Genomic DNA, 27,515 nt, shown 5'->3' with positions numbered 1-27,515 from the left:
TCTTGTAATCAAAATCCATTTTGGACCAGGAATTCCAATCATGTCTGTGATGGTGGTGAGAAAGAAGGTGACACGGAAATGGGAGAAACTCCCGGGCAGGAACACCTTCTGCTGTGATGGCCGCGTCATGATGGCCCGGCAAAAGGGCATCTTCTATTTGACCCTTTTCCTCATCCTGGGGACGTGCACACTCTTCTTCGCCTTCGAGTGAGTTTCCACTGATTAGAGTTGCATGATTATGGTTTCCTTGGGACCAGGGGAAGAACCTTCTTTCTGGGGAGTTGCTGGACAGTCCTTGGATGGCTGTCACTGTCCTCTTGAGCAATGTCTATAGATCATACTGACTGAATTCATTGTTTTGTGCTTATAGCAGAGTATGTGCTTCCGAAAAAGACCAAATCCTTTGATACCAATTTTATAGCACTGATTTGGGGCCAACCCGGAACACTTGGGAAATAAAGGAGTTTGTCTTTATTACTCACCTCCCCTTTTCAGTAGTTTCCTTAGGCGCTTAGTGACAGGCTGCTTCTTCCCCACCCTTCTTGAGCCTGGGGACACTCCTCATGGTCGTTAACTCCACCCCATGATGTTCACCTATTCTGTTACTCTGGGTCCTATTTCCTGAGGGCTCAGCTCTTAGCTAGCTGTTAAATTGAAAATCCAACTGAATTGGGAACCTGCAGATTGGTTCCAGCCTCAGCTGTGCCAGTCTAGCTGCGTGTGTGGCACATATGAGCTTATTAAATGTGAGTTGCTCTTTCTTTTACTCAAAATCGCTCAACATAAACAACTCTGTATTCTGTGTGTGCCGAATACCAGCCTTGGAGTTATTTTTTCGGTGATGTAATACCCTGTACTACAGCCACTGTCTGAAGTCTGTGTAGGTCACCACTCTAGGGAGGTGGCCAGTTGGATTCTAGGGTGCTGTGGCATGACTCCTGGGTATGCTGAGAATGCTGTACACTCTAGGGATGACAGCAGTGTTAATTGGTTTGGGATTATTACCAGGAAGGCTTTGGGGAGCCAAGAGGTGTGTGTAGACTGTGAGCCCCACCTGATATGAGCTTGCTGTAATTCATGTACTCAGGTGACCTGGAAATGGAGCGCCCATTGTGGGGCGTGGCCAGGGGACAGAGGAGAGGGCTCTTTGACCAGCATTTCATGGGTAATTAAAATGAGCTCTGGTCTCTTGGGGCTCATTTTTGTTCTTCTGTAAGGGCTTCAGGCTTACCCAGTGTTAAGAGTGATTTTTTTGGGCTACCGTGCCAGACTTTTTGATGGTTGCAGCTGGCTTGAGTAACAGCAGGGGGAGAGGGGGACCCACTTTACAACACGGCTAAGAAAGTAAGATCAGATCGGAGGACCTGTTTGTCAAAGGCACTTCTGTTGCTGCTGCTGCTGATGCTGCCGACTTTGTGAAGTTTTTGGCAAAGTCAGGCAGGTTGATGATGGCTTCTTAGCTGCTCTCTAGTCTGAGTTCATGGCTAAGTGTGTGTGTGTGTTCTTGTGTTTGGTACAAGTGAGCGTGTGCAAGCAGGCAGGCATATGCATAACATTTAAAAAATATTTCCCCTCTCTCCACCCTTCTCTCCAAGTTTTCTTTGCTTCATTCCTGCCTTGCTTGTTTTCGGAAGTGCAGAGCTGAGCTCTACTCTCTCTCATTCTCTCTTTCGCTCCTTCTCCTGCTGAATGGCTGGCTCTTTTTACTACTCCACCCCCATCCACTCCCCACCCACCAACACCCCCTCCCCATCAAGGTTAAACTTTTCTTGTTGGAACCATTCAAAACAGAGATGAGATTTGTTTCTAGGCCCTGAGTGAGCTGGTAATTCTGGACCCAGGAAGCCTCTGGTTTGACTGGCCAAGGGAACTTGAAATTTGGAGCTACTGACATTCGGCCCTTTTTGTATCTGGGAGCCAGACAGAGTCTGATTTGGATCTGTTCCACTTAGGCCCTGAAGGCTTCTGAAGAAAACTGCCTGTGGCATGAAGCTTATAATCAGTCAAGTTACTTTTTGACTGAGGCAGGTTGGGTTTTCTACCAAAATGACTTTTTTCTGCCAAGTTATTTCTTGTGCTTTGCCCTCAGATATGAAGGGTGAGGTTGTTTGTAAACTTCCCTGAGTTTCAGCGGTCTGTGTGGTAGAGTAAATATTTTTGAGAGAAGGGCTGGCGGAGGCAGTAGGAAGGGGGGAGGGGAGAAGGAAGTAACCGTGTTAGCTGAGGAGTGGAATGGGGAAGTCTGCATCTGACCAAAGGGGAGAGGACCCTGGCGATGAATCCTTTTTACTGAGAATGGTGGAATCTGTGTTTGTGAATAAGTAGTGTGCATATGCGTGACTGTCTGTCTGTCTGTCTGTCTGTCATGTGCAGACACACAGGCTCTCTAGGTGGTGGCTGATTTGCCTCACCAATGCCAGGCTGTACAAAGGACACCAGCATGCCTCTGGGGAAGGAAGTCTTTCTGGTCGACCTTTTTCTTTGGGGTCTATAATTTACTACCAACCGCATGGTGGGGGATAGCATTGGGAGCAGAATATGGGCTTCTTCGTTAGTGTTAGAACTTAGGGAGACCTCAGGAAGTCAGCTGATCTAGCCCCCTGCCTTCAGGCAGTTGAGGGCGACTGAACCCTCAGTGACACAGGGCTGTTTTCATTCTTAAAACTGCCTGGGAGCATAGCCTGCACATCCTCTGGCTGCGGCATTTTGGTCTTGAGGAAAAAAGTCCAGATCTTGAGGCACATCTGGACTTGCATTTTAGTAACAGGGTCCTGCTTGCAGCAGGTGCGTAGGAACAAGTGCGAGGTGATTTATAGCTGCCTATGGCACAGCCCTGGGCTGGCCAGATGGCTTGAGAAATCTGGTCAGGCATGTGGGCGCCCCTTGATGAAAAACATGCAGTGTTAGTAGTGCCAGTGGACGTCTTTTTATTTTGGGGTTTTGCCTTTACACATTTAGACTTCTCAAAGGAGGGACCTGTAATTTTTAGTGGACAGACAGTAGGCTGAATACGTAAAATGAAAAAAGGTTGTCTATCCAGGAGCTAGTTAGCTCTGCATTGTTAGAAGTGTTTCCAAAGAAGCTGAGTAGCCATCTCTCAGGGCTGCTGTCACCGAGTGGATTCCTGCCCAGGATGGGAAATTGGGCTAGATTATCACTAAGCCTCTTGCAACTCTGAGAGTCTGAAATTGTATATAATTCTTTTTTTTAATAACAATTTTTATTGAGTTATAGTCATTTTACAATGTTGTGTCAAATTCCAGTGTAGAGCACAATTTTTCAGTTATACATGAGCATACATATATTCATTGTCACATTTTTTTTCGCTGTGAGCTACCACAAGATCTTGTATATATTTCCCTGTGCTATACAGTATAATCTTGTTGATCTAATATAAGTCTTGTGTCTGTCTGGAAGATTGAAATACACACAAAGAAAAGGAGAGGATAGAAGATTACCAGCAGGTAGCCGTATTTAAATGGAACTGTATCTACAGTAAATGTATTTGAATTTAGAAGCAGAGTGTAAATTTTACAATGCTTAAAAAAAAAAGAATTTCCTAATTTGTTCTTAGGGTGTAGGATTTAGGAAGTGTGAGTGTGTATGCCAGTTTCAGCTTTGAGCACATGAACTAGTCTCAGTCCTTTCTGCCCAAACTCTGTCCAGCTTGTGTGATAAACACATAGCCAGCAGCTTGGCCGGGAATGTCAGGACACTACAGCAGAGCAACGCTGACAACCTGTGAGCTGTCCAGCTACTGAAAGGCTATTGTGGTATTCAGTCAAATTCAACTTCCTGATAAAGCCTGGGGAGAGGACCAAGTGCACTGTCCCCTGGAAGTGGCTTCCTAGCTGTGTCTTTTAACTTTGTGACCAGATCACTGGTGGGGTCAAGATCCTGAGACTTCTCTTGTGGCAAGAATGACAGTGTGACTCTCGACCCCTGAAGTAGAGGTAGTTTGCTGCTCTGGTCTGTGTTTTTGCCTCACTGTGCTGTATATAGAGGAAATCATATCAAGGCACTATCAAACCCTGTTGGACTGACCCTCATGGGTGCTTCTGATGTACAGAGGAGTCATTGAATTGGATGAACTGAAAAAAGCTTTGTAGCACTGCTTAGTAATTGTTCCACTTCTAGCCTATTCAAATTCTACCTCTTTTTCAAGTCCTTTCTTGAGTCTTCCTTTGTGAAACTTTTCTAGTAATTTCTGTATTCGTGGGACTAATTGTACATACCAGTCATCTAACTCATAATTATATGACCTTTCTTATATTTCTGCATTCTGTGTTTATTACACTTTGAGCTCTTTCAATGTCAGGGACTATCTTCTATGTCTGTGTGGCCCCCAGAGTGCCCTCTGCCAGGCTTTACATAAAGTAGGTGATCAGTAAATACTGCTGAATTGATACATTCTGGATGCACTTAAAATGTAACAGTCTTAACTGACAGAATCATAGAGTGGTAGAGCCAAAAGGGGCCTTCGAGACTAGCCACTTCATTTCGCAGGTGAGGAAACCAAGTCTATCGAAGTAGGGTTATTTCATCAAGATCTGTTGGCCAGCCAGTGCCTCTATACAACACGACCCTTCATCTTATTGCTACCTTTTGAATCCAGAATCCTGAAGACATTCAGATTACTAAAGCTGTGCACAGTGCCAGATGTTGGACCAGCATGTTCTGGGTTCTTGCTAGTTTGTGTTTGTGTTACCTGGTGGACTTTAGGTTATTTTGGCTTCCCTTAGCTCATGTTCCCAGAAAACGAAGGCATCTTTGTGGAACACTAACAGCATTCTAGCATGGCATTCTGGTAGCCTTAACAGGAACAAAGAAGCCCATCTCTAAGTGTGGGCTTAGAAAGCAAGCTTGTGAGTTACGAGGGCTCATCACCTCTGTAGCCACTCCTCGTCCCTGCTGCCGGGATGGGGAGGGCTTGAGGGAAAAGTAAGTGATGTGTACACTCTGCCCTGTTACTCTGTGGGTGATCATGATGTAAGGGGCACCATGTCCCCATGGAGAGGCGGAAGAAAGGAGGCAATCTGACAACACAAAGTTACCAGGTTTGAGGAGACACAGGGCTATGCAGACCAAAGCCAGACTGTGACACAGCAGAATATACATGTCTCTAGTGACAAGGTCCAGGTTTCTGAATTCCTTAGGTGAGATTAGGAAGAAAGAAAGTGACTTTATCATGATCTCTAACCAAGAGAGCATTCTCTGGAGAATTGCTCTATGGAGGTTCAGTCTGGTGCTTTTCTAGCCCAAGATTCTGTCTGTGACTTGGCCAATCAAATGACAGTTTTAGAAAGGCATAGTTGCCTCTTTGATACCAATCTGTTACAGTACTTAGCTAAACGCAACTTTCTGATAAAGCACATCCCCTGGAGAGGGATTGGGTTATGTCTCCTGAAATAGTGTGTTTTCCCTTGACAATTCTTTATGGTTCTGTCATTCAGAATTCATCGGTATATGTTCAGCCTCTACTACCTTTTGTGGTAACAAGTTTCACACCGTCAGTCTCCATCTTCTGAGAATAAGTCTTAATTGAGCATAGTGATCTTCTATTTTGGGAAAAGTGAGCACAAAGAACAGGGATGTCCCCTAGTATGCTGACATCAGTTGAGATGTTTGTTGAAGGAGGGGAGTCCTAACTCTTCCTCCTCCGAGATGCCAGAGCCGGTATTGTGTTTAAGAACAAAGGAGGCACCTTATGCCTCTTGCAATAAAAAGTGGCTAGTGAACTCAGGGTAACGAGGGGGATGTGTCTGGGATGGGGCAATGAGAAGACAAGAACCTTATGATGGTGATTAGATAAGGCCAGTTAATGGAGGGTCTCAGAATACTGGCCTGAGGAGTTTCGGATTTAATATCCAGCAGGGAGGAACCGTTCTAAGTTCTTGTGCAAGAGGATAATATAATTGAACTTTGTTATTTGTTATTTGTTACATTTGAAATATGTTATAATTGAAATGTGAAATTTGTTATTATAACTGAAACTTGCCAAACCTATTTAGCAGGTTTGCCTGGAGAGATTTCAGCCTTCCTCAGTGAGAGGATGGCTGATTGCCTCCAAATTCAAAGTGTTCCTGTTTGGTTGATTTTCCCCATTGCTACTGGAGCAAAACAGGGTTATGCATTTTCCTCTGACCTTCACATAGCAGTAAATCTGGAAACTGATTTTAAATTCTGTTTTTGTGTCCAAGGAAGTTTTTTCCCTCTTATCAGACTCTGAGTATCATCAGAAGAATCTTGAACCAGTCTTATGGGTGGTTCTACACGATGACTAAGCTCTAGAGGTAGGTAGTATGTGAGAGGACAGACAGCCATCTATGTCAGGGAGGACTTATAGCAAAGGCTTATTTCTATTATGTGGGATCAAGGGCCATTGCGGGGCTCTAATCCTTGGGCCCTTCCTGCTGTTCCAAGCACAGCTCTTCCTTAAAGCCACCCAGAATGGCTGCTATGGGAGCAGTTTCAAGCAGCCACCAGCTTCCCAAGAGAGCTCTTCTCTGACCACTACAGTCCTTAGTGTCCAAATCACCATCCAAACACTTGATTATTAGTCTTACCTTATTTAGCTGTTTCATATGTTAGTTATGTTTTCCCCAACAAAATTAACTCCTATTTCTCTTGTTCTTCATTTGTTAGACCCATAAATACTTATTGGCTGATTGATTGCACTGATAAAAGAACAACAACCAAAAAACATGACAAGAAAGCTATTAGGGAGACTTAGAAGCAGAGTATAGAACACCAGTCCACACTGCTGGTCTATGAGGCGGCCCTGCCGTGAAAGCTGTCTGGTTTCTTACTAGCTCCAGTCATGAATCTCTTGAATTTTTTCATGTGAATTGAAGTCTGTGTCATTATCACTGTCTCTCCAACCAACTAGCGTGCTAGGAATGGGGGATGGGACATGACACACAGCCCAGCCTGGCACTGCTGGTTACTGCTGGTCAGTACCACCATGTGGCCCATGAGATGTGTGAGAGTCCTGTCGTCTAGTCCAATCAATAGGTCGGTAAAGAATGGCTTAAAACCATCATGTCTCTTCAGGTGGCAGAAATGAAGACTTAGTGGGGACATGGTTGCATTTATAAAGCTCACAAGGGAGAAAAGCAACTTCTAACCCCCCGGAAGGGGGAAGGCCTCTTGGTACTCGGAAGACAAAGGAGAGTTCTGTTTCAGGAAGAGTATCATCATTCCAAGAAGTGATAGAGATGGAAAGTACTGCGGGATTTCAAAAACAGCTTATATTTGTGGACAACAAATTCAGTCTTTCACTGGGACAAATTAGTGATGTTTGAGGTTACTCCTGACTTGAAGGTTGATTTTGGTGGGAATTACCACCAAATCTTCACATAGCTTATTCCTCTCCAAGACAGATCTCTAGCTTACTGCAATTAGGGAACTAACCTGGGGTGGGGGTATTTTTGATCATAACTATTAAAGACAGACACATGGGCTGTAGTTCACAGTGGTCTTAGCCTCTGGCTAAGTTTCCTTTTACTCGGGGTAGAAAGGCCTGCTGGTCCCACATCTGCCTTCCCAGCCACACCCACTCACTAGTGACAACTGGCTGCCAGTAGCCTCGTCTCTGGAGAACAATACAATGGGCCTGTTGTGTACTTGTTGACATACAGAGTGGATTGTTTTAGCAGGTGCAGAAGACAGTCTGTGTAGAGATTACAGAGACCTTTATCCTTGATGGCGTAGCATAATTGAAATCTAAGTTGTCTTTTGTCCCGTCAACAAGCAGGTGTCGGAATGGGACTTAATGGGACTTAGTTAAGCTTGTCCTTCTGTGCATGGGGACAACATTAATGTGTGTGGGGTGTGTGTGTGTGTGTTTTACTCTCTCTGTATCTTTTCCCGCTAATAAAACAATTTAAACTCCCTTTGGTGGCCCATCAGATGGCTCTGGTTTTCCTAAGGCTTTTCATTGGAGACTACAGCCAGGGCAGTTTGAGTGATGAGGAAGATGGCTGTTTTCTGTTAGTGTGGTAATTTCACTTGGCTTCTTTGTGAAATGGAGCCTCGTGTTTCTCCTGTGTCCTTTGGGTCCCTAATAAGTGGAGGTGACTTTCATTTCTGAATTCACTTCTTGATTATCTGTACCAGTGAAAGGGAACAGTGGAAAAGGAGGTAATCTACAAGCTGGTGATATACAAGGACCTTAATTACCCTGAACTCAGTTAGCCAGCACCTACCCTTGTCTTTTAGGAGAAGGAAGTAAATCAGACAAAAGCAAACTAAGACCAAGGATTTTGTTAAAAAAAAAAAAAAGCAGGCAAGCAAACAAAAAGCCACAAAAGTCATTTTGCAAGTTCACTCTACGTTCGCTTTCATGACAAACTGCTCAGCCTAGTCGTACAGTTAGTTTGCACCCCCCATGCAGTCGTGCGTGTGGTGAGGCGGCAGGGGGAGGCTCTCACAGGGATTGTTCCGAACCTGCAGCGAAGGTAACCCAGGGTTAAACATTTGCTCTGAGTGTACAGCAGCTTGCTTAATCCCCGAGCCAACGAGGTAGGCCTTTTACCTTAGCTCACTTTCTTCGTGGTTCCTCTGGTCCTTGCTCACGCACTTACAGTCTGCCTCCAGGAGAGGATCTCTGTGTGCAAGGAGGAAATGTGCCTCAGGAGGAGGAGAGTAAAAATACACCAGTGATAACTCTCATCACATATTCCCATTTTTTTGGTTTGAAATTCAGCGCAACTCGACAAGTATTTGTTGATAACGTCTTAGTTCCCATACTTGTATTAGGCTCTGGGAGATACAGAACCATGATGATAATGTTAATAGCTGACATTTACTTAGCATTTACTATGTGTCAAGGGCAGTTCTAAGCACTTTATTTATATTCATGCATTTGAAGCACAAACAACCCTATGAAATACTATTACCATCCTCATTTCACAGTTAAGGAGCCTGAAGTTAACTAAGTTACCCAGCTGGGAGCTGGTAGAGCCAGAATTCAAACCCAGGCATTCCCACTCCCAAGAGACAGGGTTCTTGCTCTTATAAAGTTCATTTGGGGGACATAAGGTCAACATAGTGAAAAACAGCTAGGAAACAATACAAGACTGTGACATGGTAGAGAAGGGAGAGGTTCGTGCGGTTTAGGATAGGCCTTTTGGAGGAGGCAAGACCTCATAAATCCCAGATTCTTCAGCTATCAGATAGGGATAATAGACTCAACCTCATAGATGTAGGATGAGAAATGGATGAGATCTTGCATCTAGAGAGCTTAGTGCAATGCCTGGCATGTGGTATGTGCTCAGTGGGTTGTGATTGTGATGATGACAGTGAGGACATTGATGGCTCTGGACCTGAAGGATGAGTAGAGCTGGGATATCCAGAGAGAAAGAGGAACCGCCTTCCAGGTGAATGAATTATGAGAAAAGAGGGGACCTAACATGATGTTGGGAAGGGATGCTAAGGAGATCCAATTTTTTTATTCTCTTGCCGGTGATCACTAGTCACCTACTGGCTGAGCTAACTGAAGAAGGAGGAGGAACAAGTGGATGTTGCAGAGTCAGTCAGCAGCCCTGAAGCTTTTCACTGGCCTTGAAGCACCCTGGGCATACCCTCTGTCTGACACTGGGACTCTGCTTCATGACGAGTCCTCAACTTTTCTTCCTTCTCCTCGAGCTCAGGCCTGTACCAGATGAGTGGGTACCAGAAGCTCTAGACATTCCCAGAGTGAGAGCAACCTGTAGTGTGTACAGTCCAGGCTCAGCTGCGTCCCTGACCTTAACAGGTGTGAGCCTTTGCCCAGGCACAGGGAGATGGGGCTCCCAGCAGGCTGACAGGAGGGACTGGGTTCTGGGCTTGGGAGTAGCCAAGGTCCCTTGATATTATCTTCTGTGTGTTATAGGCGGCATCAATCAATTAAGTAGTTGTTTAGCTGCTAGTATGTATAGGACCATGTGTGAGGAGTTTTCAGTATTTTGAAAGAAGTAAAAAATATGGTCTCTGCCCTTGAGATACTGCTGATTTTGTTGTAGAGACCAGATTCACATACTGGTAACAATTTGAGGTCAATATAGGGTCAGAATAACTAAGTGTTTAATTAACCTGCTTTCTTCAGATGCCGCTACCTGGCTGTCCAGCTGTCTCCTGCCATCCCTGTGTTCGCTGCCATGCTCTTCCTTTTCTCCATGGCTACACTGTTGAGGACCAGCTTCAGTGACCCTGGAGTGATCCCTCGGGCCCTGCCGGATGAAGCAGCTTTCATAGAAATGGAGATAGGTGAGTTTTCTAACCAGCTGGCAGTATGCTGTGCAGTGGGTGGCTTTGATTGGTAAGGGAATGGAATCCTAATAGTAGTTGCAGATTAACAGTCACTTCTAGCCTTTTCCCTCTAAGATCCTGAATTTGAGGTCGTGACCACCCTGTGAATAATGTGAGCTTCATGCTTCCCTGTGTTGGGTTGCATTTCAGGAGGGATTTGTTACCAAGGTCCTTCGGCACTATTCCCGAGAGGATTTAAAAAAAAATTTGGGGGGGGTCATCAACTCATTTGATTTTTTTTATGAAAGCTATAAACCTTCTCTTCATAAAAATATTCTTATATGCGTCACGTATGTACAATTTTGTGTGTAATTTCAGGGGTTCATGGATCTTTTGAAGCACATTCATGGGTTCCTAACCAAGAATTCCTGCTTTAGGGGGATACACAAGATGAGAAGGGACCACTGTGGTGCCAGGAACCATTGGAAATTCTAGGAATGGTAAAGGGAGTAGTTACAGACTCATTACAGTGCAGTCTGCAGCTCAGGGTAGGGTCCTTTGGGACAGAGGTAAAATGCTACAATACCCAGGAGCCAGGGTGCCTTCATGAATTGAAGCAGAACATCCCAGGGCTCAAGGAGGGGATATCCTGGGAGCTCATACTGGGAAAGAAGACTCTGATGCCAGTACTGGGAGGGACTGGGAGGGACTGGGAGCCCACCAGATCCAGCAACAGTGCCTACCTAAATTGTTCTCGAATCTGGTACCCAAGTAGCTAGAGTCAGCATCCACATAGAGTAAAAGACAGGGACCCAGGACTTGGAAGACTAACAGCTGTGCCAGTGGAGCACCAGTCTGTGGTTAGCTTTTTGTTCTTTTACGTGCTTTGTTGTTGTTTTTGTTTGCCTAGATTTTAATATTATTTTATTTACTTAAAAAGACAAATGTATTGAGGTTCTAGTAGGTATTATATTACATTTATATATTATTTTTGAGAGAATTTACATTTGTATAATTATTATGTGCCTAACCAAGAAGATTGTACATCTTTCTATAATTTCAGACTGAATTTCATACCCTTTAATAAAATTTTTATAGTTTTCTTTAATTTCTATGCTTCTCCTATTGAGTTTATCCCTAATGTTTATATGAATGCTATTGTCAAAGAAATATTTTCTTGCAGTTCTACTTGATTTCTTTTTTTCCCTCAGCTTTATTGAGATATAATTGACAATGACATTGTGTAAGTTTAAGGTGTACAACATGTTAATTTGATACTCTTTTAGGGTGCTTTGAAAGCCTCCAAGATTTCATATTTCTTTCGTTTATTTAGCTGTGTTTCTCTTCAGCTTAGTGGATTTTTTTTAATTTGGCCTGTTTTAGCTGCACCAAAGGGACATAGGTTTGTCTACATCTGAGCTCAAACTGCTTAGGGATTGAGGTAAGGAAGGAATTGTGGGCAGGAAACAGAGGTGAAGTGTGTTGGCACAGCTGAAGTTTGGGGGAGACCTGGGCTAGTTAGGAACAAGATAGGAAGGGATAGTTATGAGTGTTGTCTTTTCTCCGTCTGGATTATGCCTTTAGCATCCCCTTTCCATTCACATATAGAGGAACTGAAGGTCAAGGCAGTGCCTTGACTTTATCTTGTGTCTCACAGCAGGCTGTTAGCAAGGTTAGCTCTCTTTTGCCAGATCACTGGGCCTAGGCCCCGGCTCGAGCTGTCATGTTGTGACCTCTGCTTTTAGCATGTTTCTCTCAATAGAAGAGTGCATTCTTGAGTTCATATGTATGTTTTTGTTAGCAAGTTTCTGTCAACTTAGATTCAGCCCTGTACGGGATATGCTGTGGGCCGGGGCTGGTTGGGGGAGAGAAGACGTATGATTTCCTTGCATCATAGCGCGCCTCATGGGGAGAGTGAGCCGTGAACTCTATCTCCCAGGTGCCCTCATGGAAAGCACTTGCAGAGGAATGTTAAAGTACATGCTGGTACTTCTATCATCCTCTAAGGACTAGCTATCCTCATCCTTTTAAGACTTGTGACACACTGTTATTGTTTGATTTCACAGCATCCACTCCACTCCGCAAAAAAAGGAAAAAAGTTCCATATGGCAGATATTTTTAAAATCAAAGTGAATTGAAAAAATATTCTGTTTTTAGAATTATTCTGCACAGCAAGGGTGCAATGAGACAGGCACTCTCATATGCTGCAGAAGGGCGGGTGTGCAAATTGATACAATCTGTCTGGGAAGCAGTTTAGCAATAAGTAATATGGGCTTTAAGGGTTCATACCCTTTGACCCAGTAATTCCACATCTCTCAGGGTTAGTAAAGGAAATAATCAGAGATTTTCACAAATAACTGTGGAAGGATTTTTAATGCATCATTTTTCCTTTTTCCTAGCTATTAATGCCGGCAACTTCATATATTACTGCTCAGACTTTAACATGTTTTTCTTCTTTTCTTGATGTTTTAGAAATTAATTTTAACATGTGAACATATTCTTTGGGAAAGGAAGAGGGAATTAGGATTGCGGTGGAGATCAAAGGGGATTAACCTTCATCTGTAATGTTTTAAGTTTTTGCATACAGCATCATTTAAATAGCAAAATACCAGAGGCAACTTAAATGCCCGGTAATATGGAATGGTTAAATAAATTGCAGCACATGCAGATGATGGAATATTATATTGCCAATAATGATGTTTTCAGAAAATAACAACCATGGGAAAATGCTCACTGTATAATGTTAAGTGAAAAATACAGGATATAAAATTATATTTATAATATAATCTCAAATTTTAAAAAAATCATGACTGTTTATCTATTAAGAGAAGACAGAAGAAAATACACCAAAATGCATAAATATCCCTGAATTGAGAGACTGTCAGTGATTTTTGTCTTTTATTTAAATTTTCTGGGTTTTTTCCAAATGTTTTACAATAAACATATATTACCCCTATTTTTAAGTAACTGTTTTCCTGATTCTAAGTATTTCCAGTCTTTTTTTCATGCCTGTATTTTACTTTTGCAAGATAAAATCCTTTGTACGTGTTCTTTTTTAGTGTACATTTTCATTTTGCAATATGTCATGAATATTTTCCTGTGTCATTTAAAATGTGTACATCATTTAAAATGGCTACATAATATTCCATCCCCTGCATGTATCATAATTTGCTTATCCAACCTCCTATTATGACATTGAGGTTATTTTCAGTCTTTCACTATTAAAAGGGACTCTGTGACAAATATCCTGTATGTCTCTTTGTAATTTTGGTAAGTTCCTAGAAGTACACATATTTAAAATTTTGGTAGTCACTGTCATATTGCTTACAGGTAATGTATAAAAATACCTTCTCCTCATCCTTACTAACGCTGGGTATTTTTATTCTTTTTAATATTTGTTAATATAAGAGGTGGAAATAGTGTGTTTGTGTTCATTTTTATTTCTTTGATTATCAGGAAAGTGGATGTTTTCATTTCATATTTCTTTAGCCATTTGTATTTCTTCTTTTATGAATGTTTTCCTTTGTAATCAGCCAAAATTTTGAAGAAACACTTTTTCACATGTACACAAAATAATTGCATGGCACTCGGTGGAATTTTGGGAGGATATTCTGTGATGGTGAGAGTCTAGTCTAAAAATACCAGTCTGGAGAAGACAGTGGTCCTAGGGAACTTTTGATTACTCCCATTGCTCTTGTAGAGGTAGTGAGACTTTTGGGCTCATATAATGGCTAACAGTGACGTTATCTATCTTTACTGATCTACAGAAGCTACCAATGGTGCGGTGCCCCAAGGCCAGCGACCACCCCCTCGTATCAAGAATTTCCAGATAAACAACCAGATTGTGAAACTGAAATACTGTTACACGTGCAAGATCTTCCGGCCTCCCCGGGCCTCTCATTGCAGCATCTGTGACAATTGTGTGGGTGAGTAAAACCAAAGAGATTTTCTCTGGGGGAAAGGCTGAGTTAAAGAAGAGGGTCAGGGTGATTCTTCTCAGGAAAAATCAGTGGTGGGTGGGAAGATAGATTTAGATAGGAAATAAGCTAGATTTAGTTAGGAAACTTTAGATAGGAAACAAGGTTCTGAACAATTGTCAATCAGTGTACTACCGTAGATCTGATCGTAATTGAAATATATTCTAGTCTAAAATTTAAAAAAACAACCTCTTTGGCAAATGAGGAAATAAACTTTACTTGTTTTTCAAATCTCGATTTTCCTCTACTGGATCTGTTTCCAGTGGAACCTGTCTTACATAGGGGGAGGAGACTCCTAGTCCACTGGAGGGCAGTATCGGGGAAGGAAGGGCTAAGTAAGTAGTGTTCCTAAGAAGAAAATTGCTAGCATTTATTGAATTCTTGTTATATTCTAGGCACTGTGCTAAGTGCTATCCCTTTCTCTCATTTAAGACTTGTAAGAACCCCATAAGATAAGCAGTATCCCCGTTTGACAGATGAGGAAATAGGTGAAGCACCTTTGTGTAAGTTCATATAATTAGTAGGAGATGAAGCTGGAATGGGTCTGATTCCAAAACCCTCATTTCTTCTTTCTCTGCTTCTGCTGCAAGGGTGGCGATTGTATGTGTGCATAATACAGGGGTCTGTGATTCTATCTGCATATATGTGGCTTGGTTGTAATCACTGCCTAATTTATGCTGAACCCTGGAAAAGAGAAAAAGACAGGCAGTAAATATGTCTATTGATAGGCATGTATGTGCAATTCCTTATATTATCAACGGGCATCCTTCCAGCATTCTTTATATACGCCACGGAGCACGCCTGAGTACATTGCTTTCCTCTTATTAGCCAGTTCTTTTTAGGTTAAGGTTGGGAAGATGTATCTTACTTTATATGGTAAAAAGCTATATGTAGATAGGATTTTTATAAATTGAAAGTCATTTTAAATGAGCCAGGAAACTTGATATTTCAAGAAAGTGTGATGTGAAGGTTTTCATAAAGAGTTCCCTCTCTTTATTAGTATTCTTAACTATAAGGAATGCATACAAATTGATTTTTTAAAAAAAGAAGCACTAACATTTCAGTAGAAATATGGACAGCAGATAAAACAGGAAATGCAATTACTTAGTAAAAATGTTCATCTCTACTGAAAAATCAAAGAAATAAAAATTAAAACAGGATCTTTTTTAATCTAGAAAATTAGCAAGGAAAACCTGATAATGCTTAATCTTACACTGGTAAGAGTGTAAATTGGAACAAACTTTTTGGAAGGCAGCATAGTAAGATTCATAAAAGCCTTAAAACATGTATACCCTTTAATGCCAGTGACTCACTTTCTCGGGATCTAGCCCAAGAAAATAATCAGGGATGTGATGAAAGATTTATGTATGGATGTATTTATCTCTAGATTATTATCATAATGAAAAATTGGAAAGAACCTAATTGTCCACCAGTACATAAATGGTCAAATAAATTGTGGGACATTCATACAGTAGACTTTTATGAGAAAAACTCATACCAGAAAGCTAAATGAAATAAAATAGAAGATAGGCTGTATTTATAGTGTGATCTCAGTTACACATTTTAAAAATACAAGTATATATAAAGAAATATGCAAGGAGGTACTCCAGAATGCTTATTGTTTGTTATCTATAGGTTGTGGGGTTATAAGTGATTTTGTTTCCTTCATTAGAAAAACATTATTTTCAAGTTTTCTACAATGAGTATGTATTGTATTATCAGAAAAAGATGTGATTTATAATACGGTAAAAATATATCTGTATAAATCTACATTTTCCGATTTTTTTTATATGGTAAGTTTACTTATAGTAAGGCTATCTTCCCTTTTCTGCAAAGATATATTGTAGCCCTTTAACCAGAAGAGGCACCATTCTTAGAGTCTTATTTTTTGGTTGGTACATGGCTCACTGTGCTTTAAAAATGATGTATTTTATTCTTTGTGCTTTTATGATTCATTAAAGTAGTACATGTTCATTGTAGAAAATATGGGAAGTACAGAAAGTGTAAATAAAACTTAATCCCAAACTTACTCTCCATTTTGCTATATTTCCTTCTAGTCTCTCTCTTGTATGTGAAATTGGATCACACATAATAGAGTTTTTAGTCCTGCCTTTGTCACTTAACGTTATATCCTGAGCATTTTTCTGCATCTTTAATCAATGTTTTTTGAATATATTATTTTTAATGACTGCATAATCCATCATATGGTTATATTCTAGTTTAATTAGGCAGTCTCCTACCAGTAGATATTATTCACAATTCCATTTTATTCATTATTATAACGCTGCAATCAAAATTACTAAATTTAAGGACGTGACAAGATTTGAACCTTCATACATTGCTGGTGGGAATGTAAAATGGTGCAGCCACTGTGGAGAACAGTTTGGAAGTTCGTCAAAAAAGTTAAACATAGAATTATATGACCCAGCAATTCCAACCCTGGAACCTTGGGTGTATACCTGCGTTAGTCTGGTTGGGGTGCCATAACCAAAATACCACAGACTGAATGGCTTGAGTAACAGAAATTTATCTTCTTGTAGTGCTGGAGATTAGAAGTCCAAGATCGAGGCGCCAGCTGGGTTGATTTCTGGTGAGGCTTCTCTGGCTTGCAGGTGGCCACCCTCTTGCTATGTCCTCAGAGGACCTTTTCTCTGTGCTTCCGCACTTCTTGTAAGGATACCATTTGATTAGGGCCCCACTCTTATGACCTCATTTGACTTTAGTTACCTCCTTAGAGACCTTGTCTACAAATACAGTCACATTCAGGATTAGGGCTATGAATTTGGTAGGGGGACATAATTCTGTCCATAACAATACCAAAAAGAATTGAAAACAGGAACTCAAACATACTTGTACATCAGTATTCATAGCAGCCTTGTTCATAATAAGCAAAAAAGATGGAGACAATCCAAGTGTCCATCAACAAATGAATGGATAAACAAAACGCGGTATATTCATACAATGGAATATTATTCAATCATAAGGAGGAATGAAGTGCTGGTACATGCTACAACATGAATGAGCCTGAAAGCGTGCTAAGTGAAAGAAGCCGGACACAAAAGGCCATATATTGTATGATTCCACTTAAATGAAGTATCTAGAATAGGCAAATTAACAGAGACAGAAAGAAGATTAGAGGTTACCAGGGGCTGGGAAAAGGAGAAAATGGAGAGTTACTGTTTAATGGGTAGTGCATTTCTGTTTGGGGGTGATGAACATTTTTGGAAATAGGTAGTTGTGATGGTTGCACAACATTGTGAATGTAATTAATGCCACTGAATTTTACACTTAAAATTGGTTAAAGTGGCAAATTGTATGTTTTATATCTTTTACCACAATAAAAATTTTAATAAAAATTAGTGAACTTAAATTTCTGTGCACATCTCTATTTCTTCATGAGAAATTATTGAAAATGGAGTTATTCTGCTGAAGGGGTATAAGCATTATTAAGGCTCTTGATACATTTGACCAAATTGCTTTCCAGAAAGGTTCTCTCAATTTATACTCCTACAAACAGTGTATTAGAGTGTACATTCTACCCCATTCTCACTTATCCTGGATATTATTTTTTATTCTTATTTTGATAGGCAAAAAGGTATCTTATCGTTGTATCAGTATTGCAGAGTTATTAGTGAGTCTGAAAACATTTAAATATCTGTTTATATGGTATTTATTAGCTGTTTTGCCTTTGACTATTTTCTTGAAGGAGTATTTGTATTTTGTTATTGATTTGTAAGGACTTCTTAGACTGAGTTACAAAATTTACATACATTCCTTTGGATTTTTTTTCTCTTTAACTTTCTTCATAGTATTTTTAACATACATGAAATATTTTTTAAAGTGTATGGAGTCAAATCTATTTTTCTTTGTTGTTGATGTTTTCTTCCTTTACTTTTTTTTCTTCCTTTACTTTTATGCTGAGAAAGTCCTTCTCCATACAGGAGACAAATGTTCATCTATTCTTTATGGCTATTTTAAGGTTTCACTTTGTTTTTTCATTTAACTCTTTAATTCGTCTGGAATTAATTTTCATAAATAGTGTGAGGGGAAAACGATCTAACCTTATTTTCAACCAAGTAGCCAATTGCCGCCGAGTTGTTTGTGGAATAATACTTCCTTTCACCGCTGGTTTTGTAGCACTGCCATTCTCAGACTGTAAATTCTTGTCTATTCTAGAGTCTTTCCATTCCATTGAGCTATGCCACACCATTTAAAGTATTGTAGGTTTATATTTTTTTTTACTAACTGGAGGTTAAGAAAAACCACGCTACTCATTTTTCAAAAATTTCCTTGGCTATTTACACCTATTTGTTCTTCCTGTAGTTAGTAGATGCACCTACTAAGATTTTTCTTTGGAAAAGCAAGGTTTCTGCTGTTACCTGGTGGTGAGACAGATCACTTAACCCCTCAGTGCCTCAGTTTCCTCATCTGTAAAATGGAGAAAAAGATATCTTTTTTTGCCCAACTTCCAGGATGATTGTGGGGATCAAATGAGATGGCTATGAAAACATTGTGAAAAAATGAAATAAAAACCAGTGTTTTTTTTTTTACAATTGAAGTAGGCAGTGTTACTAGGGGTCTTTGAATTAGGTATTAAGTGGATGACAGGGTTGTGCTTCATTTTGGAGGCTTTGGCACTGGACTCTCTCTTTCTCCCACAGAGCGCTTCGACCATCACTGCCCCTGGGTGGGGAATTGTGTTGGAAAGAGGAACTACCGCTACTTCTACCTCTTCATCCTTTCTCTCTCCCTCCTCACGATCTATGTCTTCGCCTTCAACATCGTCTATGTGGCCCTCAGTGAGTATACAGGGCAGTGTCATTGTCAGAGAGTTGGGGGGTGGGAGAAGACTTGAGGACAGCTTAGGGGAGTGCTTCCATGTCCTGGTGGGACTTTACCATTGCAAAGGCGCCTTAGGACCAGTAGAACTGAGCACTGCTATCTGCTCTTGAGCAGGGCTCTAAACCCAGCTCACATCAGTCAATACTTACTGAGTATGCTGGCCACCTCAGTGGCCCTCTGCTGGGTACCGGGACCACAATTACTAGTCTGTACCTAGAGTACTAGGCATTTCTGAGGTGATCCCAAAGGTTGGGGATGTATTTTTGACTGTATGTGTCCTCTCCTCTACCTTGTAAGACCTGCCTTGTGTCAGGTGGTAGAAGGGGTTTTGCCAGAGAATGTCTTTTAGTAGCTCATGGTCTACTTTGGAAGACAGAAAATATACACCTGTGTGTCTGCACATGCACATGCACACACACACACACACAAAACAGCCCAAAAGCAGATGAGATGTGGAGTTAAAGCAGTGGTCTTAATCAAGGCAGCTTCCTGGGAAGAGATGAGTTCTGAGCTGGACTTTTGAACAATGGAGAGATACAGATTGGTGAAGAGAGAGGATTTTTCTTGGATATTTCTGATTTCTTTCATCTATAAATGAATATCCCCCTCCATGCCTGTAGCTAGAGGCTAGGGAAAAGGGACGGGAGCTGGATGCTTGGCTTCTGCCTGATCTCTAGTCCAGTGTTGGGTCCTACATTGGAAAGGTGAACCCTTTAGTCAAGGGAGTACCAGCTTGGAGGTGTGAGTCCTTTGCCTGAATGAGGGCTTCTCTCTTGCCAGCTTGTAACTAGGGATAGGGAGGGAAGAAAGTGAGTCGACACTAGGATAAGTGTGTATTTGTTACTAAAGTTACTAATCTTTGTCTCTACTCCTCCTCCCAATTTCACAGAATCCTTGAAAATTGGCTTCCTGGAGACGTTGAAAGAAACTCCTGGAACATATCCTCCCTTGGCAGTATGTCTCTGGGAAGCCCTCTTAAACTACTTTTCAGTGTGCTTTCTTTCTGCGGTTCTCCACCGTCTCATTTTTCAGATGTCAGAGAATGCCAACGTCTAAAATAAAAAAAAAAACGTCGCCTTAGTGGTAGCAACCAAAATGGAAGATGGCCAGGGCTTAAAGGGAGGTCTTTCCTTCACCCTTGTCTCCACTGCCTCCCTCCTGAGTCATTCTGATCCCAGGCTCAGCCTTAACTTCTCTAGTGGGCTGCAGTTTGCTCTCAATATAGCTTTTGTGTCACTTACTGGAAGTCCTACCTTCCTGTTACAGCTAAGGCTTATTTTGTACAGCAGTTACATTTCTGAAAAGGAGATTCAGATGAGATTTCTATAAATCATACTCTGTTTTTTCCCACCAGTTTTTTCTTTTATAAAGTGTGTTCTTTGGTGTGTTTCCCATTGGCAGTGGTGGCCAACATTGTTTAGCTTTGGACTCCTCCTAAATGTACCCTTCAAAGAGCCAATGACAAATAAGCAGAAAAACACTTGAATACACTAGAGATGTTAGAGATCTACTTGTAGTGAATAAACAGAGGTCCTTTACCTTTCATAAGGGATATAGCCAGCGAGTTTAGAATTCATCTGTTGTTACATATGGATACTTGGCCATTTGTGATATATGTTCCGAGGAGTAAAGATGGTGTGACTGATGCCTTGAGTATGAACTGAGGCATCAAGTCCCCTGGTGTGGCTTCTTCAACGTTCCTTAACATCACTTCACTGTTCTAGAAGTTCTCATTTGCTTCTTCACACTCTGGTCCGTTGTGGGACTGACTGGATTCCACACTTTCCTTGTGGCTCTCAACCAGACAACCAATGAAGACGTGAGTCAACTTCTCTCCTTATCATGTGTTCTTCTACCAAAAGCGTAGTCTCCAATTACCTGCTAGAGAACTCAGTCTCCAGGGCTTGGGAGGTTGAGGCAGGCAGAAACCGGGTATGAGAGATTGATAAATCGGATGTGTGGAAGAGAAGGCAGACTGCTTTGTCTGGAGCTGAGTGCCTGTAGGGAATTAGGAAGAAAAGATTGAATGGTTGGGTGAGCATGAGGTCTTCAGCTGTTCATAGGTCCTTAAAAGCTACCTGCTGCCTCTGGACTTGGAATGGAGAGGGACAGTTGCACTGAGTAAATTTTTGCCTTTAAAAAGTTACCAATTAGCCCATATTCATTGTAGAAAATCAGAAAATACAGATGAGCAAAAAATAGCAAATAAGTCCCCATAATTTTACTTCCTAGACATCACCTTTGTTAGTGATATGATCTATAGGCTTTCTAGACTTGTCTAGACTTGTTCCCATGTTTGTTTATGTGAATATATTAGGTATTTTTAAATGGAAATGATACGTAATGTTCAGTTATCTGCTTTTTTCACTCTATTGTGAATATTTTTCCATGGCTATGCATATATTTTTTTTCTATTGTGGTAAAATACACATTACATAAAAGGAACCATCTTAACCGTTTTATAAGTGTACAATTCAATGGCATTTGTACACTCACATTGTTGTGCAACCACCACCATCATCCATCTCCAGAACTTTTTCATCTTCCCATGCTGTGTGTATTTCTTCAGCGTAATGTTTAATATAAGCTTTGGCTGTTATCTTGCAGATCAAAGGCTCATGGACAGGGAAGAATCGTGTCCAGAATCCCTATAGCCACGGCAACATTGTGAAGAACTGCTGTGAAGTGCTGTGTGGCCCCTTGCCCCCCAGGTACTCAGTGAACAGGAAGGTCCCAGAACTCCTGGGACAGGCAACTCAACCCAATCCTGTCACCTGGTCTGATGCATTCTTCTGAATGTGACTTCTTGGTGTCAAGTCTTCCCAAGGATTGTCCCTTGATGCCATATCTATGTGGACCGTAGACCATGGGCTGATTGTTTAAGGATGACCTTTCATTTTTATTTCATCTGTTTGTTCCCTCCTTAATATGGTATTCCCTGGTTTGTGGAAGAAAAAGTGAATGGAAGACAGGAGATGTGTGCTAGGATCAAGCTAGACTGCTAAGAGCAGGTTTACGTTTTCCAGCACCCACAGGAAGGTTCAGTGGGGTGAGTGGAGAGGTAGATGCAAAGTGCTTTGTTAACTCTCCTATCTCCTTCAGTGTGCTGGATCGAAGGGGTATTTTGCCCCTGGAGGAAAGCGGAAGTCGACCTCCCAGTACTCAAGAGACCAGTAGCAGCCTCTTGCCTCAGAGCCCAGTAAGTGTTCCTGACTTTTTAATACTTTAAGACTGAGTCGGTAATAGAAGGGGTAGGCTAAATTTATACCTTAGAGATATAATTAGGCAGTTTTGTGTCCAGTGACTCCAGCTTCCTTGTCTCTGCTTCTGCCCTGACATTACCTTAAGATCTTTGTGCCCTTGACATAGATTAAGATCTAGACATTTCTAAAAAAAAAATTAAAAACAAAAGATCTAGTCATTTCTTCTACATCCTGTGCCAGCCACTGTGTTAGGTGCTAGGGATACACCAGTGAACAAGGCACACGATGCCCCCACTCTTAAGGAGCTCATTTTCTAGTGGGGATGAGACACAAGAAGACAGGCTATTTGTCAATGTTGTGAAAGCACCTTGATGAGGGAAGCATGAAATGCTATAGGAGCTGTGATAGGGGCCAGGGAAGTGGGTTGGAGTTACTGGTGTGATTACTTTGGTAGAAGGGAGCTTCCTCACTGGAATATGTAAATGTTATGAAAACTCTCCCAGTGTCCTGCTCAGATATGCCTTATAAAGTATGTTCCTAAAAAGTTATTATCTGAACTTTCTTTTTTTGTAATAGCTCTATTGAAATAACAGTTCAGATACCGTAGAATCCCTGTTTAAAATGTAGGATTCACTGATTTGTAGTATATTCACAGAACTGTGCTATCATCACAACAATCAATTTTAAAACATTTTCATTTCCCCCTAAAAAAACCCTGTACCCATTAGTAGTCACTCTCCTTTTCCCCCCAGATCCCTCAGCCCCATCCCTAGGCAACTATTAATCTACTTTCTTTAGCTCTGGACTTGCTTCTTCTGTACATTTCATATAAATGGAATTGTATTATATGTGGTCTTTTCTGACTGGCTTCTTTTCATTTAGCTTTGTATTTTCAAGGTTCATCCGTGTTGTAGCATGTAGCAGTACTTCATTTATATGGCTGAATAGTATTCCATTATATGGATAGACCACATTTTATTTGCCCATTCATCAATTGATAGACGTTTGGGCTGTTTCCACCTTTTGGTGATTATGAATAATGCTGCAGTGGACATCAGTATGCCAGTTTTTACATGGACATATATGTTTTCATTTCTCTTGGCTGTATACATGGGAGTAAAATTGCTGGGTCATGTAGTAACTCTATGTTTAACCTTTGAAGAACTTCTGTACTGTTTCCCAAAGTGGCTACACCATTTTTCATCCTTACCAGTAGCACATGAGGGTTCCAATTTCTCCATATCTTCAGCAACACTTGTTATTATTGTCCAAAAATTTTGATTCTAGCCATCCTTGTGGGTGTGAAATGGTTTCTCACTGTAGTTTTGATTTGTGTTTCCCTGATGAATAATGATGTTGAGCATCTTTTCATGAGCTTATTGGCCATTTGTATATCTTCTTTGGAGAAGTGTCTATTTAGAGCCTTTGTTCATTTTTAAATTGGGTTGTTTGGGGTCTTTTATTGTTGAGTTGTAAGGGTTCTTTATTCTGTATAGGTCCCTTCTCAGAGAAATGATTCGCAAATATTCTCTTCCATTCTGTAGATTGTCTTTTCACTTTCTTGAAGGTGTCCTTTGAAGAACAAAATGTTTCCAGTTTTGATGTAGTCTGATTTATCTTTTTGTTAGTTGTTGTTGCTTGTGCTTTTGTTGTCAGATTTAAGAAACTACCTAATTCAAGATTGTGAAGATTTATGCTTCTGTTTTCTTCTAAGAGTTTTATAGTTTTAGCTCCTATGTTTAGGTCTTTGATCCATTTTGAGTTAGTTTTTATATATAGTATGAGGTAGGGGATTCAAATTCTTTTGCATGTAGATATCCAGTTGTCTCAGCACCATTTATTGAAGATTGTTCTTACTCTGTTGAATTGTCTTGGCACCCTTGTCAAAAATCAATTGACTGTAAATGTGAGAGTTTGTTTCTGGACCCAGTCCTATTCCATTGATCAATACGTCTATTCTTATGCCAGTGTCACACTGTCTGGGATTCTGTAGCATTGTAGTAAGTTTTGAAATTAGGAAGTGTGAGTCCTCCAGATTTATTCTTTATTCAGTTGCTTTGGCTGTAGTCCCTTGAATTTCCATATGAATCTTAGGATCAGCTTGTCAATTTCTGCAAAGAAGCCAGCTGGAAGTTCGATGGGGAATGCATTGAATCCATAGATCAGTTTGGAGAATATTATCATCCTAACATGATTAAGTCTTCCAAGCCATTAACATGGGCTGTCTTTTCATTTATTTAGGTCCTCTTTAATTTCTTTCAACAACGTTTTATAGTTTTCAGAGTATAAGTTCAACACTTCTTTTGTTACATTTATTCAGAAGTATTTTATTTTTTGATGTTATTATAAATGAGATTATTTCAAATTGTTCATTGGGAGTATATAGAAATACAATTGATTTGTGCATTGATTTTGTATCCTGAACTTTGCTGAACTTACTTATTAGTTCCAATAGATTTTTAATAGACTGGAGCTTTCTTTTAAAATCAAATCCTACTTTTAAGTGACTGTTATTTGTAAGGTAGATAATTGTTCATTACTTTGTCTTTCTTAAATTTTGAGTGTTCTTTTTTGAAGTATAGCAAACTCATGTTTATATATCATTATTACCACTTTGAATATTATTTTTCTAATGGCTCTGATCTTAAATCATAACAATATAGGTTAATGATGCTCAGTTGAATGTGGGGAAGGGTAGTATTTTAGAATCACTCAGGAGGCATTTTCAAACCAGATATACCATCTCAAGATTTTGCCACCCTAGCCTCTTTGGTTAGAATCACTGTTTCTAGTGATTCTAGTGAGTCTAGTGATATGTTAGGGCAGAAAGAAAATTGAGAACCACTGTGTCAGGCCTTGTTAGACAAGTATGCTATAACATTCTGATGTGAAGGAGGGAATGTGGTCTGTGTAATTATGTGTGGTCCCTTTTATTATTATCATGAATAAGAATGGAAAATCTGTCCAGGATATACAGTTAAGAATAGAACTCAAATAAACTTCAATTGCATTTTGCTGAGAAGACAGTAGTTGAGTCTTCGTTCTGAATTTGGTGTCAGTGGCTGTGTTATCTGTAGCATCAGTGTGGTTGATGGATTCAGACAAAGAGTTCAGTGCCTATGGATTTTCTCCATTTGGCTTTTGAGGGAGAGCCTTGTATTGAATTTGATATCTTTTCCTTCTCAGGTCCCAACAGACCATCTGAGCTCAAGTGAGATGCCGGAGGACACCAGCACTCCCGAAGAGATGCCCCCTCCAGAGCCCCCGGAGCCCCCGCAGGAGGGGACTGAAGCTGAGAAGTAGCCTATCTATGGAAGAGACTTTTGTTGTGTTTGATTAGGGCTGTGAGAGATTTAAGGGGAGAAGATAAACCTGAGACAGAGAGCAAGTAAGCTGTCCCTATTACTGTTTTTCTTTGGTCTTTATTCACCCAGTTGCAAACTGGCATTTTCTTGCTGCAAGCTTTTTTTAAATTCTGGACTGACTCCAAGCAATCGCAGAAGATGTCAGTCACCTCTGGTAACTGGACAAATGAGTCCCTTGGGCCCTGGCTCTGGTTTTCCATGGCCTCAGCCACAACGGAGTCTCCTTGGACTCCCTTCTCTTCCCTCCAGATCCCAGCTCTCCTGCTTGGAGTCACTGGTCCAGTTCTGGGCTTAAAGGTTCTTGAGACTGGCTCAAATCCTCTCAAGCTGCTGCATGTCATGAGTCCAGAGGCAGTCACAGAGAACTTTGGCCAGGGAATTCTAACTGGATTCTTGAGGCCTTCGGAATGGAGGAAGTTGGAGAGTGGGGTTGAAGGATTCTCCTGGCTACAAAGTGCCAACATTGCCAACAAATCCTTTCAGGAATGGGGCAGGTAGCTTCCACTTGTTGTATTTATTCGTGTAGCTTCTCCTTTGTCCCCCATCCACTCTCTAACACCCCAGGGCCCTACTCTATCCAATGAAATACATGTAAGTAGTTGCATTATAGATAACAATTTACATTTCTCATAGACTACCCAGGAACTTTTCCATACCTGTGCCATTCTCAATAAGAAGTTATGAGGTGCCAATGGCATGGCCCCTCACACTCTCTGTCTCATCTCCCTCCTCTCTCATTAGCCCCTTTTAATTTCTTGTCCTTTTGACTCCTGCTCCCATGAGGAGCAGGGACGGCAGTAATAAAAGTCTGCACTTTGGCGATTCCTTTTCCTCAGAGGAAGCCTCAGTGCTCACTTCAACACTACCCCCTCAGACTCCCTGTGTGAGGCCTGTGGAGGCCCTGTATGCACAAATGGGGAAACCAAGGCACAGAGAGGCTCTCCTCTCCTCTCCCTCGTGTCCCCTCAAAAAAGAAAAAAAAAAGAAAAAAAAAAGGATAACTAGTACTTCCATTAGGCCTCAGCTGAGTGAGGAGGGAGCCCAGCACCGCTGCCCTCCCAGGGAACCCAGTCCAAGGCCTTGGCCCGCCTCGGGCCTGGTAACCACACCGGGGGCGCCCTCCGAGCCCCGCTCTTCCAGCACTTCCACCGGCAGAGTCCCAGAGCCACTTCACCCTGGGGGTGGGCTGTGGCCCCCAGTCAGCTCTGCTCAGGACCTGCTCTATTTCAGGGAAGAAGATTTATGTATTATATGTGGCTATATTTCCTAGAGCACCTGTGTTTTTCTCTTTCTAAGCCAGGGTCCTGTCTGGATGACTTATGGGGAGGGGGGGGAGTGTAAACCAGAACTTTTAATCTATTTGAAGGTGATTAAACTGTGTCTAATGCAAACTGCCTGCCTCCTCCTTCCCCCTTCCATTTCAAGAACCACAATGGGGGGTGTGAGTATCTTTGTGGGGGTGTGTGGTGGGGTGGGGGTAGAAGGGATGGCTTGTTACTCCCCATACTTCCATTTTCCAGGGGACCCTTGGGTTGGAGAGAGAGCTTCCAAACCCTTCATTGATCTGTACTACATTCTGGGTTGAGGTTTACCTTATTCTGGACTATGAAGAAAGGGCTTTTAAGGCCATATACAGTGTTAGCAAGATTGGGAGGGTCGGGATTTATATTAATTTAAGAGAACAAGTTCTTTGTTAAGATATTGTTTTTATGCAAATGGATGCTGTTAATTGCAAATGAGCCTTGGTTATTAAAATAGGCTCATTGGGGCCTCCCCTTGGAAATATTTTGTTAGTGTTCTTTTACAAGTGATGCTGTATATTTCTTTTTAAATGGTCTACAATCAAGACTCCTTACCAATTTCTGTCTCACTCTTCCCAGTTAATTGGAAGTAATGAA

At 41.2% G+C, this 27,515-nt stretch overlaps 1 protein-coding gene across 1 annotated transcript; it reads left to right on the top strand.

The window, feature by feature from the left end:
- ZDHHC9 (zDHHC palmitoyltransferase 9) lies at positions 1-27,400 on the top strand. Its single transcript, XM_010968416.3, has 9 exons — positions 1-207; positions 10,088-10,248; positions 13,998-14,156; positions 18,869-19,006; positions 19,939-19,987; positions 20,766-20,868; positions 21,657-21,760; positions 22,152-22,248; positions 25,439-27,400. Exons 1-9 carry the CDS (start codon positions 41-43, stop codon positions 25,553-25,555), a joined length of 1,095 nt encoding a protein of 364 aa, XP_010966718.1. The 5' UTR covers positions 1-40; the 3' UTR covers positions 25,556-27,400.
- The last annotated feature ends 115 nt before the right edge of the window (positions 27,401-27,515 follow it).

Source organism: Camelus bactrianus, chromosome X (assembly GCF_048773025.1).
Source record: "Camelus bactrianus isolate YW-2024 breed Bactrian camel chromosome X, ASM4877302v1, whole genome shotgun sequence".
Lineage (NCBI taxonomy): Eukaryota > Metazoa > Chordata > Mammalia > Artiodactyla > Camelidae > Camelus > Camelus bactrianus.
Note: the sequence above shows the minus strand (reverse complement) of the source record. Positions and strands in the feature narration are given on the sequence as shown.